Source organism: Amphiura filiformis, chromosome 8 (assembly GCF_039555335.1).
Source record: "Amphiura filiformis chromosome 8, Afil_fr2py, whole genome shotgun sequence".
Classification (NCBI taxonomy): domain Eukaryota; kingdom Metazoa; phylum Echinodermata; class Ophiuroidea; order Amphilepidida; family Amphiuridae; genus Amphiura; species Amphiura filiformis.
The window spans coordinates 45,951,322-45,968,289 of record NC_092635.1 but is presented as its reverse complement, the minus strand read 5'-3'; the positions used below and the strand labels follow the sequence as shown (position 1 = coordinate 45,968,289).

Below are 16,968 nucleotides of genomic sequence, written 5' to 3'. Positions count from 1 at the left end.
AATGCACTAAAATGAGTACAAACAAAGTATCTCAAAACTTGGAACTTTTTTTGTTGTAGCCAGCATGCAGAGCATGAAGCAGGACACTCAACAAGTTGTTATTTCTCTCCTCCTACCTATCTGTCTTTATTTATCTCTCTATCTTCCCTTACCACCCTGGTGTTCACAGTGGATGAACCTCTAGCTCCAGGGCATTACATCGATTCTGACGCACAACTGAAGATGAGAGTCGAAGTAGCCTATCCGCTCACATCCTACGCTGATGTTCAGATTAAAACCTATGAGGAAACACCAACTGAGGTATGTGGGATTGTATTACTTCACTTGTAGGCTGGGGTGATTGAACCGCAGGTTGCTTGCGGCAAAAGTACAGTCACATTGTCCATCTTAATATATTTATTAGTTGTATTTTTTCGTCATTAAATGACACTTTTATGGAACTTTGCCATTCATCAATGTTTTATCCAAATTGAGCCATTGGGCAAGTGAGCCCTGGCCCATACAGGTCAATTGCACCTGCTATCTGTGTGAGAATAGTTATGAATGCCCTAACCAGAAATCCAGATGAGTTACAAATGCCCTAACCACCAATCCAGATGAGTTACGAATGCCCTAACCACAAAATCCAGATGAGTTACAAATGCCCTAACCACAAATCCAGATAAGTTACGAATGCCCTAACCACAAATCCAGATGAGTTACAAATGCCCTAGCCACAAATCCAGATGAGTTACAAATGCCCTTACCACAAATCCAGATGAGTTACAAATGCCCTAGCCACAAATCCAGATGAGTTACGAATGCCCTAACCACAAATCCAGATGAGTTACGAATGCCCTAACCACAAATCCAGATGAATTACGAATGCCCTGACCACAAATCCAGATGAGTTACGAATGCCCTGACCACAAATCCAGATGAGTTACGAATGCCCTAACCACAAATCCAGATGAGTTACAAATGCCCTAACCACAAATCCAGATGAGTTACAAATGCCCTGGCCACAAATCCAGATGAGTTATGTATGCCCTAACCACAAATCCAGATGAGTTATGTGTGCCCTAACCACAAATCCAGATGAGTTACGAATGCCCTAACCACAAAATCCAGATGAGTTACAAATGCCCTAACCAAAAATCCAGATGACCTACGAATGCCCTAACCAGAAATCCAGATGAGTTACAAATGCCCTAACCAGAAATCCAGATGAGTTACGAATGCCCTAAACCGAATGCCCTAACCACAAATCCAGATGAGTTACGAATGCCCTAACCACAAATCCAGATGAGTTACGAATGCCCTAACCACAAATCCAGATGAGTTACGAATGCCCTAACCACAAATCCAGATGAGTTACAAATGCCCTAATCACAAATTTGGATGAGTTACAAATGTCCTAACCACAAATCCAGATGAGTTACAAATGCCTTAACCAAAAGGACGGACTACTGTTATTATTCATTTGCCTAATTCTAAATGAACCATAGGGAGAGCGGAAGTCTGAATTTAATCTACAGAGGTTGCCAATTAATTTCAGATATTTTTCCTCCAAGTCAATATCCCAGCAAATCCCGACTGCTGGGAATTGAACCCAGGACCTCATGCATTAAAGGCAAGTACCCTAACCATAAGGCCATGCTCGCCACAAGAGTGTGTCCATGAAGAACAAGAGACAACCCAACTTAATCTTCTCCCATCAAAAAGTGCCCTGTTTTGTATTGTTAAATGACAGGCTCCGCCATGACTAGTATACCAATATTTCAGACCTGCTTTCTTGCATTGTGAATGTTAAGGGATCTGGAATGAGCGTTTGGAGCGTTTCGACAGTATTTTTTGTGGGACATGAGAGCACATCAGACATATCGAATTGCATTCTGAATATGAAGAATGTCTTTCTGATATCAAATAATTTTCATTTTTTGAAATTCACGATATAAATTACACATTTTATGACAAATTATTAAAATTTGATATTTTTCACATTTTTGATATATAACAGTCCTCGAAGTAAATTTTATAAATCTAATGCCATATTCTTAAAGTGTATGTAGCTGGGAGGAAAAGCCGACGATCAATTGAAAATTTTGACATTTCATATTGAAGATATGGATTTTTCCCCAAAAGACCTAATTTTTTTGGTGTTTTAGGAAAAAAAATCCACATATCTTCCAATACGAAAGGTCAAAATTTTCAATTGACCGTCGGCTTTTCATCCCACCTACATACACTTTAAGTGTAAATCATCAGATTTATAAAGTTTACTTCGAGTACTGTTAAATATTTAAAATGTCAATTTTAATCATTTGCCATAAAATGTGTATTACATTGCGTAATTTCAAAAATCAAAATTATTTGATATCAGAAGGACATTCTTCGTATTCAGAATGCAATTCGATATGTCTGATGTGCTTTAATGTCCCACAATAAATACTGTCCAAACGTTCATACCCCACCCCTTAAATGTCTCATTTGAGCTCTGATGTATGTCTGTGTGATGAGACTTAAACACAATGAACTTTGGTATTCGCCATCGTAGTGGGTCGTTGCCAGGTCACCTGGTTCACGCTATCTGTGTTCGGGGCCTGTGGTTTGAGAACCACCCTTTTGGCCAGCACACATTTTACGCACCGCATAATGTTCCTAATCTACTTGTTGCATTTCTTACTCGTTCACACACCTTAGGCCTATGCAGTTAGAAATGTCTGCAATGTAGGCCTATGTATAGATGCATAATACCCCCTTGCAGGTTTACCCATCCAAAAATAACCTGTCCTACAGTAATAGGATAGGCCATTCTGTAAAGTCAGTAACCCACATTGGGGAAATCGGTTAGTGTTAATAACCATGAGCCTGAGGTTATAAGCACATGGTGTGATGATACGCTAGAGTTGTCTATCTCAACTGAGATCTTTGTGAGGACAGTTTTCCTCCCAGTCCCAGGTACCTTCCCTTGTGCTTAAAGGTGCACATTCCTATTGGAAGGTCAATTCTCATATTTTTTTCTTAAACTTTGTTATTTAGGATATAATTTTGAGCAATTTCATAAGATCCCTGACAAATTTGAATTTTTAATTTTTGTCACAAAATCATTAATTGATAAATGATAATAGCTATTTCTAGTAGCTCTGTGCTAATAATATTCAGAGATGCCACTTCTCCTGATTTATCAGGAATTCCTGATTTTTGCCATTTTTAGCCAAATATTCAGGATTTGTTTGGTCAATGAAAGAGTGGCTACGCTTCGCAACTTCCTGATTTTTTTCAACAAGCAAGTGGCATCTCTGAATATTAAATTTCAGCAGAGGTTCAAACAAAACTTGATGGTAATGGACTATTACAGTTGAAATCCACATGACCTTAATCTTCCACACATGGAGTGTGAATTTCAAATGGTGTTTGAAATTTACACCCCTGTGTGAGAGATTAAGGTCATGTCTTCCATGATAGTGGCTGTATGGATTTCAACTGGAATAGGCAAATGTTTAGGGAATAGTATTACATATCAAGTAGCAAACATTATGTGATAAAATATTGTGTATACCTTTAATGCACACATGGCAATATATTTGTGTCCTGTTACTAGGTTTATAGTTGGGTACATGTATCCGTAGCCATCAGATTTATAACCGGCCTACATTGTGTTTGACATCTATTAACCCTGGAATGTAATGCCTTGGACATGAACTTTAATTTTTGTCATATTTTTTTCAATTTCAGTGTCCGTTTTCCCGCATCATCTACCTGTTTGAATACAAGAATACAGCATTCTTACATCAACTACTGAAACTGTTAACTCAAGTCAATGCTAAGGCCCTGAACCTGGATAAGATGCCTCAACATATCATTGAAGCTGCCTTATCAACATACAAGTTGTCATCGTAAGTAATGCATAATGCCCATTGATTGACAGCCTCATTCCGCCTCAATTGAAATGCACATTTTGGTATCAGGTTTAGATCTGGAATATTTTTTTTATTTTTTTAAATTTTATTCATTAGGCAATACACTTCAAAAGCAGAAATAACATAAAAGAGGCCTCCTGAGCTGCCAGGGAGCACTGAAAAGCACAGGCTGTCGCTACCCCGCAAACTTCAAAATGAGTTTATACAAAATATATTAATTAATGAAAAGTTATGTACTATTTATAACACAAGAGACAAGGAAAAAAAATAGCTACAGTGATGGAAAATATATTTCATGTTTCATTTATGCGGTATGAACAAAAACGTAACAGTTTTAGTGGTTACCATCCTGGACTGGGCCACTGATTTTTGCTTCTTGAATCCAAATCCAACCATTGGAGCAATAATTAACTAACAACTTACAATAAGAATCTTTGGATAATGGGTCTTAATGTGAGGTAGAAAGCACCCATGTGTCACAATCTGACCACCCACCTTGAAAAGCTTTGTAATCAGGCAAAATTTTCAGGCTTTTGCCTGAATTCAGGCAGTTTTGTTGTCCAAATTTACATCTTTTTATTTCTTTTCAGCCTGTTTTGGGCTTAAGGCCAAATTCACATGCTTTTTCAGGCAGTTTTCAAAAAAGCCATTCCCATACCTGTGTAATGGCAACCTTTGGATAGGGCTTGTTTCAAAAATTGTTTTTTCACAGGCTTTCATTTATTTTGTGTCATGGAGAACTTTAAAATAATACCAGCATTAAAGTGGACAATTTTGTAAATTGTATGGGAGGATGGGTAGTGAAATGGTCTTCTCACTTGCTTCTCACCATTGCCGCCCGGGTTTAATTCATCACAATATCACATGTGAGTTTGGTTGCCTATCCATGCTCGTCCTCGCAGGTTTTTCTTCGGGTGCTCAGGTTTTCCTCTTGCTTCTATTTGGACCTCTTCCCATATCCCTGTCCCACCATATTCGGTTGGCATCCCTTAATTCAGTAGCCTCTGAGCACTATTGGGATTTGCCTGGCTTTGGCCTAATGTTACAAATAGATTTATAACTAATTAACATTGTGTTGTTCTTGTGATTGCAGAGCGCAGCAAAAGAGCAAAGATGTCGACATCATTACAGGGTTTCACATTATGGATGGAGAAAAACACATCTTTGTGTTAGAAGGACTGAGAGATGAAGCTGTGAAGCTCTTGTGGGAGACGCTACCTAGGGCTAAATCACAAGGTGAGTATGGAATGGGGATATTGCAGTTGAAATCCATACACCCCCTATGTAAGACACGACCTTGATCTCCTACACAGGGATTGTGAATTTCGGATGTGTTCACCTGTATGGGTGACTCCATTTGAAATCTACACCCGCTGTGTGGGAAGTTTGGGTTATGTCTTCCATAGGATGTGTGTGGATTTCAACTGGAATTCCCCAAAATCTAGAGAGGGGAATGTTTTGTAAAACTAGATTAATATTTGTTAAATATAGAAATGTAGAGTTTTTATAGTTGACTAAAAAATTATAGAAGAATCTGCACTCATGATTAATTAACTATTAAAATAGTTAATTTGCATAGTCTACAATCCTTCAGAATAATCTATTTACCAAAATTAATTGCTTTTAATTGATCAGTGATTTCACTAACTTTTAACTCAAGTAACCATTAGTAAATTATGAATAACCTTTTACAAGATGTAACTTTATGAAGGGTCCCTGTGGTAAATTCCTATTACTATTACTAGGGTACCGATTGTAAATCATGTTAGTGAAATGTTAGTGAAATGGAATTTGTGATACGTTCGGAGTTACGATTGATTTTGAGACTTTCAAAGCTTTGTAAACTATAGTGAAATGGACCTCAGTATATTTAATCAATAGATGAGTTAATATTTTATTTTGTGATCTATTTACTTAAAATAAGATCAGAGGCTTTGGGTTACCCCTTCAGTCTTCAATGCAATTATTATGCCAAGTCTATAATCTTAGATTGACTTAATGATTTGTATCCTTCATTATAACTTCATTAATATTCTTTTCTAAATTTCTTTCCCACCACAGAGAGCACTTTGTTTGAAGTTCTCTACAACTCTGACCTGATGTTTGGTGAGAGGAAGTATGCAGCACTGGATGTGGACCTGTGTAGAATACGACTCCATGAACCGCTCTCTGTTATAGTTCAACAGCCTCTGTTATATGTCAGAGATATGGTGCCTAAACCTTGTTTAGATGCTCTCATGAAATTAAACCAGGTTAGTGTAGAATATAACTCCATGAGCCACTCTCTGTCATTCAGAGTTTTGGAATTAAATTAAATACTGGAACTTACTTTTTGCAACTTTTGCTACGTTGCGTCTGGAACCACCAGACTTCATCAGGCAACTAAACCGCTGGGCTGGTCACATGATAGACAGCTAGGTATCGACCCGATGGCCCGGTCCCATGCATCACGTGATGCCGTCTATCACATGACCAGCCCAGCAGGTCAGGTGCCTGATGAAGCCTGGTGGTTCCAGATGCAACATAGCAAAAGTTGCAAAAAGTAAGTTCCAGTATTAGATTTACAAAACTCTGTTTGAAACTACTGGATGACTAAGAACATTCACTCACTCTCTGTCATTGTTCGACAGCCTTTGTAATATTTATGATAAATGATGCTTAAAGTTTGTTTAGATGCTCTCATGACATTAAACCAGGTTAGTGTAAAATATAACTCCATGAGCCACTCTCTGTCATTGTTCAACAACCTTTGTAATATTTATAATAGATGCTGCTTAAACCTTGTTTAGATGCTCTCATGAAATAAGGTTACTGTAGAATATGATTCTTGCACTTGTCTGCAAGCGGCACGGCACACCACTGCGCGGCAGCGGTATGACTCTGAAAGTCACTCTTGCCGCTCAGCACCACTCTTAAATCGCATTTTGTTCTCATACGTCAGAGCGGCACCGCTCCGAGTTGACTTGAATTCAATTCCCAGTGGTGCTGCCACCGCGGCAAAGCGGTGGAGTGATCGATATATCGGCTTACTGCTAGCGTTCTGGTGCAACTGCACAGTGAAGTAAACCCATCTTCAGAGCGGCAAGCGGCAGGAAAGTATGAAACCAGCATAATCCTTGTTTAGATACTCTCATTACAACTTGTGCCTGTGGTCTTGGTTGGACTGAACATCAAAGCAAAATGCCAAGATTTAATGTGACCAGCATAAACCAATCAATATCTCACTTTTTTCTGTCCGCCAGCTGATTCAACAAGACAAACTAAGGAGTGTGACAAAGAATGACTTGTTCCCTTCAGCAGAGATGATTGTTGTCCTCAGTAAAGAGTTTGGTGTACCTCTTTCATCTGCTGACTTTGAAGGTAATGGTTCTTGTTTGTTTATATTTTGTTTATTTTTGAAACAATTATACAAGTTATGGAGTTCCCTTTTACATTGGGAATTGTAATAAAGAAACATTACTCACACCTGCACTCAAACTCATATTCACACAACATGAAGTAAAGATGAAAAGAACATCAGACAAAAACAGTTGAAACTAAAAGAATAAACCTGCCTACTCCAAGCAGCTGATGCTGATCAATGAAAGCCAGCATCAAGGTGTTTGTGGACCAACCTGGGGAAACTTGTACATCCTAATCATTCAGGTTTTAGGATTTAAATCTAATAGTTATATTTTTTTCTTCCATCAGAATTGAGGGAACCAGGAACTGGTATGTTGGAACAGGATCGTATACCAACAGCACCGGTGCGCAGACACAGGGAATGGACACCACTGGATATCATGAATGATGAATATCTCATATATCTAGATCAGAAGGAAAAAATGGGACCAATGCATGACTTTGTAAAGGAAAATATGGTGAGTACCCTAAAAATGTCATGATATCTGGAAATTTGGGCTATTCCACACACCTCTATGGAAGACATGACCTTATTCTCCCACACAGGGATGTATATTTCAAATGGCATCAGTCATTCATGTGATCCCATTTGAAATTCACACTCCCTGTGTGGAAGATTAAGGTCCTGTCTTCCATAGAGGTGTGTGAATTTCAACTGGAATAGCTCATTCATTCTATATACTACCCCCATGCCCATTATTTTAATAGTACACTGATTTGTCCAAATGCAGCATGCACAGCATATTATTTGCAAAAATGTTGCTGGGGTGCAGTGTTTGAAATAAAATCAAACGTGACACATTGTACACAGAGTGTTATGTGAGGGTATGTACTCAATTTCTGCAATACCTTCTATGATGGAAGACATTACTTTATTCTCCCACACAGGGGGTGTAAATTTCAATGTCACCCATTCAGGTAACCCCATTTAAAATTCACACTCCCTGTGTGGAAGATTAAATTCATATCTTCCATAGGGGTGTGTGGATTTCAACTGGAATATCCCATTATTTACCAAATGTTACAACTAATGAAGAAAAAAACAGGAACATGATAACCTACTTTTTGTGTTCTTCTTTTCCAGAATGCTGTTGCAGAAAAGAGTAACGAAAACACAAGCAAGAAGGTCAAAGTTCCCACTGTCCGAGCTGATCCTGCTAGCGGTGTAGCACATAATTATAGCACATCTAAGCTGAACTCTACGGAACAAGCCAAGGAATTGCTGAGACAACAACTTGCACAGGTAAAGTAGAAATCTAAGAATGAAGAGAAAAGAAATTTAAAACAGTTCTCTTGTCATCAGCAGTACATGTACATCTGATGAATGAAATTATTGGGGATAAAAAATGTGAGTGTTGTTGATCAGTTTGAAATTATCTTCTGATGGAAACATCATCTTTGAACTTTGCATTACTACATTGTGCTCCAAACTAGTGCTGGTTTCATACTTTCTGCCACTTGCTGCTAAGCGGTGTAATGTTTCATCATGCTGCTTGTACTTTTCTGCAAGTGGAGCGGCACCCCGCTAAATGTCAGCGGCATGACTATGAAGCCAATGTTCCCGCTCAGCACTGCCAAAAATTGTTTCCTGTACTCGTACATCAGAGCAGCGCCACTCCCGAGATGACTTGAATTCAACTTCTAGCAATCTGCCGCCTTGGGCAAAGTGGTGGAGTGATCAACATATCGGCGTGTCGCTGGTCACTGCTAGCATTTCTGGTGCGACTGGGCAGTGAAGCAAAATCGTTAGCAGAGCAGCAGTAAAGTATGAAACCAGCATTACTTATTGATCCATATTAAACAGGGTAGTGGAATAAGAGTTTCAAAAATTGTAATAATTCCTGGCTGTAAATAATATTTTCCTATTGCTATCTCTTAGGAACCAGATAATAGATTCACCTATTGTCAGGAATACAGCTCTGCTACAGTTGTACCAGTTAATGTGTCAGCACTCAAGAAACAGGAAGAACAAGCCTCTATAGATGCCTGGCAGACCAAGGACGGTTTCATCTATCCCGGGATGGAGAATGCTCTTGACGATAACCAACATCCTAAGCAACCCGATTCCGCGAGGAGAGATGAACTGCAAAAGGTATGCTTTTAATGTTCTGTGTCTAATGGCTGTTTAGGGACTAAATAAGATGTGAAACTTGATCAGGTGTGTGTGATCATTGTGAAGAGAATCTGTCAGGTTGGTGCGACATGTGCTAGAAGCACATGGGTAGAAAGTACTTTATATAAAATGATTTTCACAACCTTGATCAGTCTGTATGTAGCAGATGGCCTGAGAACATTGCGGAGTGATATCATAATTTTGTGAGTCTTGCGTAGGAATATTGGGTTTATTTATTTATTCTTTCTTTAGGCAGGGTGTTAATACACTGATTTCCAAGGAGGCCCTGCAGGTTATTCCAGTTGAAATCCATACACCCCGTATGGAAGGCATGATCGTAATATCCTATACATGGTGTGTTCATTTCAAATGGAGTCACCTGTTAAGGTAACCCCATTTGAAATCCACACTCCCTGTGTGGGTGATTTAAGATCATCTCTTCCATAGAGGGTGTATGGATTTCCACTGGAATAGTCCATTGCATCTGAAGATTAAGAACAATTGATATACCACCTGAGGCTGAATATGAACTTGATCACTTAGCAATGTGTTGCCCTTGGGAAAAAAAGATAGCAATTTCTCTTGAAATACAATATATTGTTTGTTAATTTTTGTGTAAATACCAATTGCATTTTCATAAGAACCATGTGTGACTTTTCACACAGTTCATGTAAATTTTGCTAAAGATCCTAAACCCGTCATAATCTGGGATACCTGTTAGCATAATCTTATACCCAGTTCACTATAAATACAATTTATGTAATCCTACTTTTTTCTTTTTTCTTAGCCATGGGAGGAGAACACCCTACACGCCAACGTCTTGAAACCAACATTGGAAAGAGAGCGCCACACCTGGGATCAAAGACGTGAAGACTTGGACTTATGGAAGAAACCTGGCAACGGTTTCAAACCTATTCCACCTATAACAATCCACCAAGCTGGCGATACACTAGCCAAAGAAAGACAAGAATGTTACGATCAAGATAAAAAGGAATGGACCTCAAAGTTAGTCGTGGAAGATCCAACCATGAAGTTCCATCGGTTGGCTGCTGAATCAGAACTGCTCGATAAAGGCTTCAAGTCAAGCAATCAGATAGACCGCTTAGCAGGGGTGCTTAAAGATAACCCTATGAAACTGTCTCTGCAGCAAGGCATGCCAGATATCCCTGCGCTGTCTGTTGTGAACAACCCAAGTGTGGATACGTTAGCTAGAGAAGCTGGTTGGCCTATACCGGTGGAGGATTTGGAAGAGAGGGAGAGGAACTGTGGGTTTATGCCAGGGCCGTATGATGACAAGAGTTGGTTGACGAATAAGAATACAATTCCAATTAAGAGTATGGATCATGAGTACTTTAACAGCATGAAAGGACAAGATTTCAAGTAAGTTTTGTGTTAGCATTGAAACAATCTGAAAGACAAACACACACCTCTACCTGAATTTTTTGTCAACTGGAGATTTGTGTGTTTGTTTTTTATCGGCAAATGGGGACAAAATGTCTGTCTCAGAAAAACTTGTACTAACTTGGAATAAACCAAATGAGGTCGCTGTGCATGATCCCTCTAGAGTCCCCGGTTAGAACTTTGCTGCATTTTTAGGATATTTAGGCTTTGATTTTAGGTTGATAAAACACACAAATAGTCAGTCCCTGGAGTTTGTGATTACAAGCTCATATTCCCACATGTATAAAAGCTGTAAACCATGGACAATGACCCATTTTATTAAGTTTTTACCATCTAACTGCAGACAAACACATTTGTTTAAAGGGATATTTGCAATGCACTGGTGGGGAAGGGATCTGAGGACAATCCAAATGTGTGTCCTCATTTGAAGGGGTTTACAAAAGCACACACATTCAAATGTAATTAACTTCTTTGAGGGACTTTGTTTAGGTGCTATTCAAATTCAAATGAGGACCTTGTGTATACAGTTTTTATTGCCACACCAAGAACGTTTTCTGCCATTTAAAATAAAAATTGCATAACTGAATAAACAATTTTTACAGTGAACAAAGTACCAGTATAATACCTACCAAGGGGAGACTGGTATCAAGCACATTTTAGGGCGTTTCTTGTTCATTGCGCATATTAAGAAAACATGGATCATCCATGCTTAAAAGAATGCGTCCTATTTTGCAGGTTTAAATACAAAAAAACGTCTGTGTCCATACACCCCTACTTTCAAACACATCAACACACCCCATACACACACCCCCCCCCACACACACACCCCTACATTCATTCATACAAACAAACATACAGAGCTTGTTATTTCAACCAGTATATATTTGATTCAATATCTGTGATTAACAAGGATTGCTGTTTTATTTTTCATTTCTTACTCAACAGATCTTACAACGTCCCCCATAGTAACCTACACAAGCGTTCCATCAAGCCTTTGAGCAGGGATGACAAAGATAACCATCTGTTCCGCATCAGACCACCAGCATCCCTCCGGAGAGAACCCAAGATTAGACCAGGCAATGAGTGCTACCTGCACCCACCACCAGCTATCAAACCAGCACCAATTAGGACTGAATTCTATTATCCAGACCGAGAGAAATTCTGGAAGACATCTTGCGATAGAGATGTTACTAATAGGAAACAGCTTTCTCAGCCTGCAGTGTGATTATTATGAGGTTCAGGTGCGGTTAGGTTGAAATTTTGGTGGTTCCTTTATTGTTAGTGCAATGTGGGTGAATAAATAAACTGTTGGGATCGTCTTTTAATACTGCAGTTCCATGCAATTTGTCTCTGTGTACTGAGACTATTGTTTGCAGGGAACCAACCAGCTGGGTCTTATAATTGGCATGCTTCCTTTTTAATTTGCCTTGAAAATTAATATTTCTTCCTTCAATTGACAATTTATGGTTTTGTATTGTTGCACTTCGTCAAGTGCATTGGAAATATAAAATGAATGTAAAACTATATTTTGATCAAAACAAATGAAAAGTAATAATATATACTGTAGAATTCCGTCTACAAGCATATAATTGTGTCTCTACTAAAATGAGGTTTTTTGGATGAAAGTCAGACACCTTCCATAAAAACATTACAATAAATTAGTCTTACAATAAGACATGTTTGTACAGCCACCTGCATCAGTTATATACATGTTGTTGCCCAAACACCAAATAATGTTTTTGTGGAGGGTGTCTGCCTTTGGTTTCTTTTGTAAAAAAAAAATTCATTTAGAGGCATTATGCTTGTAGACAAATTTCTACGGTAGTGTTTATATTTTTCCATTAAGTTGATTAAAGCCAATGAAATGCATAATATTATACCTTTATTATTTATTTTGTTACTGTGTGTACATAATTTATTATGATATATAAAAGTTTTTTTATTATGCATTTAATAAACTTCAGCACATGGTTTTTTATTCAATATTTAACAAAATACGGTTAAAGTGAAATTTCATAAATTTTAGAAATATTCCTAAATAATTTGATCTCAAACTGTACATTCATAACTTTTCAAATAAATTTCATATTTTTTTAGATATATTACAAAACCTTGTGTACAAGTTATTTGAAATTGTTAAATATCGAAAGCGTATTTGAGTATGTACAATCATAACACTGTTGATACAGATATCTATCGTAAATGGTATATATCTTAAGGCAGGTCAGAGACGAGCATGACCTAGCATGCTTGCACTCAAATATTGAGACAAATAAACACTCAAGAGGAATGGTATGGATTCTACATGTATGGAGATCCCAAGGCTTGATAATAGGGGTGTCATTTCTGCCCCATGTGCAAGGTTTTTCTCAGGAGGAAGTGAATGCCCAAACTGTTTGTTTTGATATATGTGACATGATCAAGGGGAATGAGTCACATGTCGGCCCTGGTCAAAAATGAGTTTTACACAGGTTTCTAAAGAGGACATTTAGAGCTTTCAGAAACTAAAAACCCCATGTTGATCGACTTTTCTTCGTGAAGTTACGTCAATTTATCAATCGCTGAAAATAATATAAAACAAAAGATTTTTAACACTTTCTTTTGCCAATATCTCAAAATCAATATTAGCGACATCCGACTCATTTCCCTTGATCGTGTCACATATTATTGGCTTTAACTCAAGAACTGCAAGACATGTGGAAATAATGCAATCTTGGTTCATTTTCTGTCATATCAATTTGAATAAATGAGGTGCATTTTGGCAAATATTATTTTGATATAATGTGATGCGATCAAGCAAAATCAGTCGGAACTGACAGCCAAACAAAGGAAATATTTCCTTTTGTTTACTTATGTTTTGGAAACTCTTTAATTGCCCATATCTTTTGAACTGGTGTGTGTATTGGGTTTTCTGCAAAAGGTAGCTTTCCAAATGCCTGTTACAATTCAATAAGAAATTGAAAATTGTGTATTACCGACTTAAGACTGATTTTGCTTGATCGCACCACATATAACCACAAATGTGATACAAGGTCCAAATTGATTCAATGTTGGCAGCATAATTCTGTTGCAAGCAAGAAAACCTTATGAACTTATTAAGGCTTTCTGGTTCTCAACACTTGATTTATTACTTCTGAGACGAACAATGTTAGTATGTTGATTTTGGTTTCAAAATGTTCAGATATTATACTTTACTTCAAAATGTTCATTAATTAATGCAGATTACAAAAATATGAATATTATGATTGCGATATTTCCCTCCCTTATTTACTCATACTGGGTCACATTTAGTCAGGTTATAAAACATCATAACATAAGTTTCATCACTTCTTTATTATGAAAAAGTGTGTGATAAGATGAATATCCGTCAATCATATAATATTATTGAAGTACTAGAAATTCTATCCATACCACTATGTATATTTGCGATGTAATAAAGCAGTGAAATTGATTTTGAGATAGTGTTGTGTTGTTTTTATATAAGGCCAACAACAGTGCTTATAATTGCACACAAATAGGGCTATACCTGCATGTTTATAGAGAGCCCTATGTTTTGAGTGCGTTAAGTGTACCAACCCTGAGCCCTGAAGCTTTGCTGAGAAACGGACTGCCCTTTGCTTTAACATTTGGGACCCTGGGCTCATAATATTTGACATATAGAGGTTCATAAACAATATAATGCTCAAGTGCTATGACCAGTTTACCAACCCTGAGCCCAGAAGCTGCTTCATTTGCTGAGAAACAGACTGCCCTTTGTTTTAACATTTGGGACCCCTGAACCCATAATATTTGACATCATAGGGGTCAAGTGTTATGACCAGTGTACCAACTTTGAACCCATGCGCGCTTCACTATTGTCATTAATATCACCCACTCAACAAAAATTTACAATGTGCATATTCATAGAAAATGAATATTCATGCAAAATTTGAATATTCATGAAAACATAATATTCATATCAAATTTGAATATTGACATTGCCTTTTCCAGGACTTGGTTGCATGCTGGAGCCTATTAACATAATAGCATAGTTTGTGAATCACAAAGGCCTATATAGGTTTTATTCAAATGATTAGTACCCATCAGCATCTAGTGATTTAATGGACAAGACTATCACATCAAAATGCAACATAGGAGCTACCTTATTTATAGATGAGTGTTGCATACCAACATCAAACTATAAATTCTGGGCTTGATAATAGGGGTGTCATTTCTGCCCCATGTGCAAGGTTTTTCTCAGGAGGAAGTGAATGCCCAAACTGTTTGTTTTGATATATGTGACATGATCAAGGGGAATGAGTCACATGTCGGCCCTGGTCAAAAATGAGTTTTACACAGGTTTCTAAAGAGGACATTTAGAGCTTTCAGAAACTAAAAACCCCATGTTGATACGACTTTTCTTCGTGAAGTTACGTCAATTTATCAATCGCTGAAAATAATATAAAACAAAAGATTTTTAACACTTTCTTTCGCCAATATCTCAAAATCAATATTAGCGACATCCGACTCATTTCCCTTGATCGTGTCACATATTATTGGCTTTAACTCAAGAACTGCAAGACATGTGGAAATAATGCAATCTTGGTTCATTTTCTGTCATATCAATTTGAATAAATGAGGTGCATTTTGGCAAATATTATTTTGATATAATGTGATGCGATCAAGCAAAATCAGTCGGAACTGACAGCCAAACAAAGGAAATATTTCCTTTTGTTTACTTATGTTTTGGAAACTCTTTAATTGCCCATATCTTTTGAACTGGTGTGTGTATTGGGTTTTCTGCAAAAGGTAGCTTTCCAAATGCCTGTTACAATTCAATAAGAAATTGAAAATTGTGTATTACCGACTTAAGACTGATTTTGCTTGATCGCACCACATATAACCACAAATGTGATACAAGGTCCAAATTGATTCAATGTTGGCAGCATAATTCTGTTGCGAGCAAGAAAACCTTATGAACTTATTAAGGCTTTCTGGTTCTCAACACTTGATTTATTACTTCTGAGACGAACAATGTTAGTATGTTGATTTTGGTTTCAAAATGTTCAGATATTATACTTTACTTCAAAATGTTCATTAATTAATGCAGATTACAAAAATATGAATATTATGATTGCGATATTTCCTCCCTTATTTACTCATACTGGGTCACATTTAGTCAGGTTATAAAACATCATAACATAAGTTTCATCACTTCTTTATTATGAAAAAAGTGTGTGATAAGATGAATATCCGTCAATCATATAATATTATTGAAGTACTAGAAATTCTATCCATACCACTATGTATATTTGCGATGTAATAAAGCAGTGAAATTGATTTTGAGATAGTGTTGTGTTGTTTTTATATAAGGCCAACAACAGTGCTTATAATTGCACACAAATAGGGCTATACCTGCATGTTTATAGAGAGCCCTATGTTTTGAGTGCGTTAAGTGTACCAACCCTGAGCCCTGAAGCTTTGCTGAGAAACGGACTGCCCTTTGCTTTAACATTTGGGACCCTGGGCTCATAATATTTGACATATAGAGGTTCATAAACAATATAATGCTCAAGTGCTATGACCAGTTTACCAACCCTGAGCCCAGAAGCTGCTTCATTTGCTGAGAAACAGACTGCCCTTTGTTTTAACATTTGGGACCCCTGAACCCATAATATTTGACATCATAGGGGTCAAGTGTTATGACCAGTGTACCAACTTTGAACCCATGCGCGCTTCACTATTGTCATTAATATCACCCACTCAACAAAAATTTACAATGTGCATATTCATAGAAAATGAATATTCATGCAAAATTTGAATATTCATGAAAACATAATATTCATATCAAATTTGAATATTGACATTGCCTTTTCCAGGACTTGGTTGCATGCTGGAGCCTATTAACATAATAGCATAGTTTGTGAATCACAAAGGCCTATATAGGTTTTATTCAAATGATTAGTACCCATCAGCATCTAGTGATTTAATGGACAAGACTATCACATCAAAATGCAACATAGGAGCTACCTTATTTATAGATGAGTGTTGCATACCAACATCAAACTATAAATTCTGGGCATTTTGCATAATTATTGAAGAAGCAGGTGTGTCAATACAAATCAAAAACTAATGGGTATCAATCATTTTGATACAGCCTATATTGCTGAA

General features: G+C 37.3%; 1 protein-coding gene across 1 annotated transcript in view; it reads left to right on the top strand.

Moving 5' to 3' along the window:
• LOC140159109 (uncharacterized) overlaps nt 1-12,249 on the top strand; it is a 33,453-nt gene extending 21,204 nt beyond the window's left edge. The window contains exons 11-20 of the mRNA XM_072182461.1: nt 170-300; nt 3,718-3,878; nt 4,996-5,138; nt 5,964-6,154; nt 7,145-7,262; nt 7,593-7,762; nt 8,389-8,547; nt 9,184-9,396; nt 10,205-10,797; nt 11,764-12,249. Coding sequence (XP_072038562.1) covers nt 170-300; nt 3,718-3,878; nt 4,996-5,138; nt 5,964-6,154; nt 7,145-7,262; nt 7,593-7,762; nt 8,389-8,547; nt 9,184-9,396; nt 10,205-10,797; nt 11,764-12,043 — 2,159 coding nt within the window. The 3' untranslated portion in view covers nt 12,044-12,249. The remainder of the gene's footprint in view (nt 1-169; nt 301-3,717; nt 3,879-4,995; nt 5,139-5,963; nt 6,155-7,144; nt 7,263-7,592; nt 7,763-8,388; nt 8,548-9,183; nt 9,397-10,204; nt 10,798-11,763) is intronic.
• Nucleotides 12,250-16,968: the final 4,719 nt, after the last annotated feature.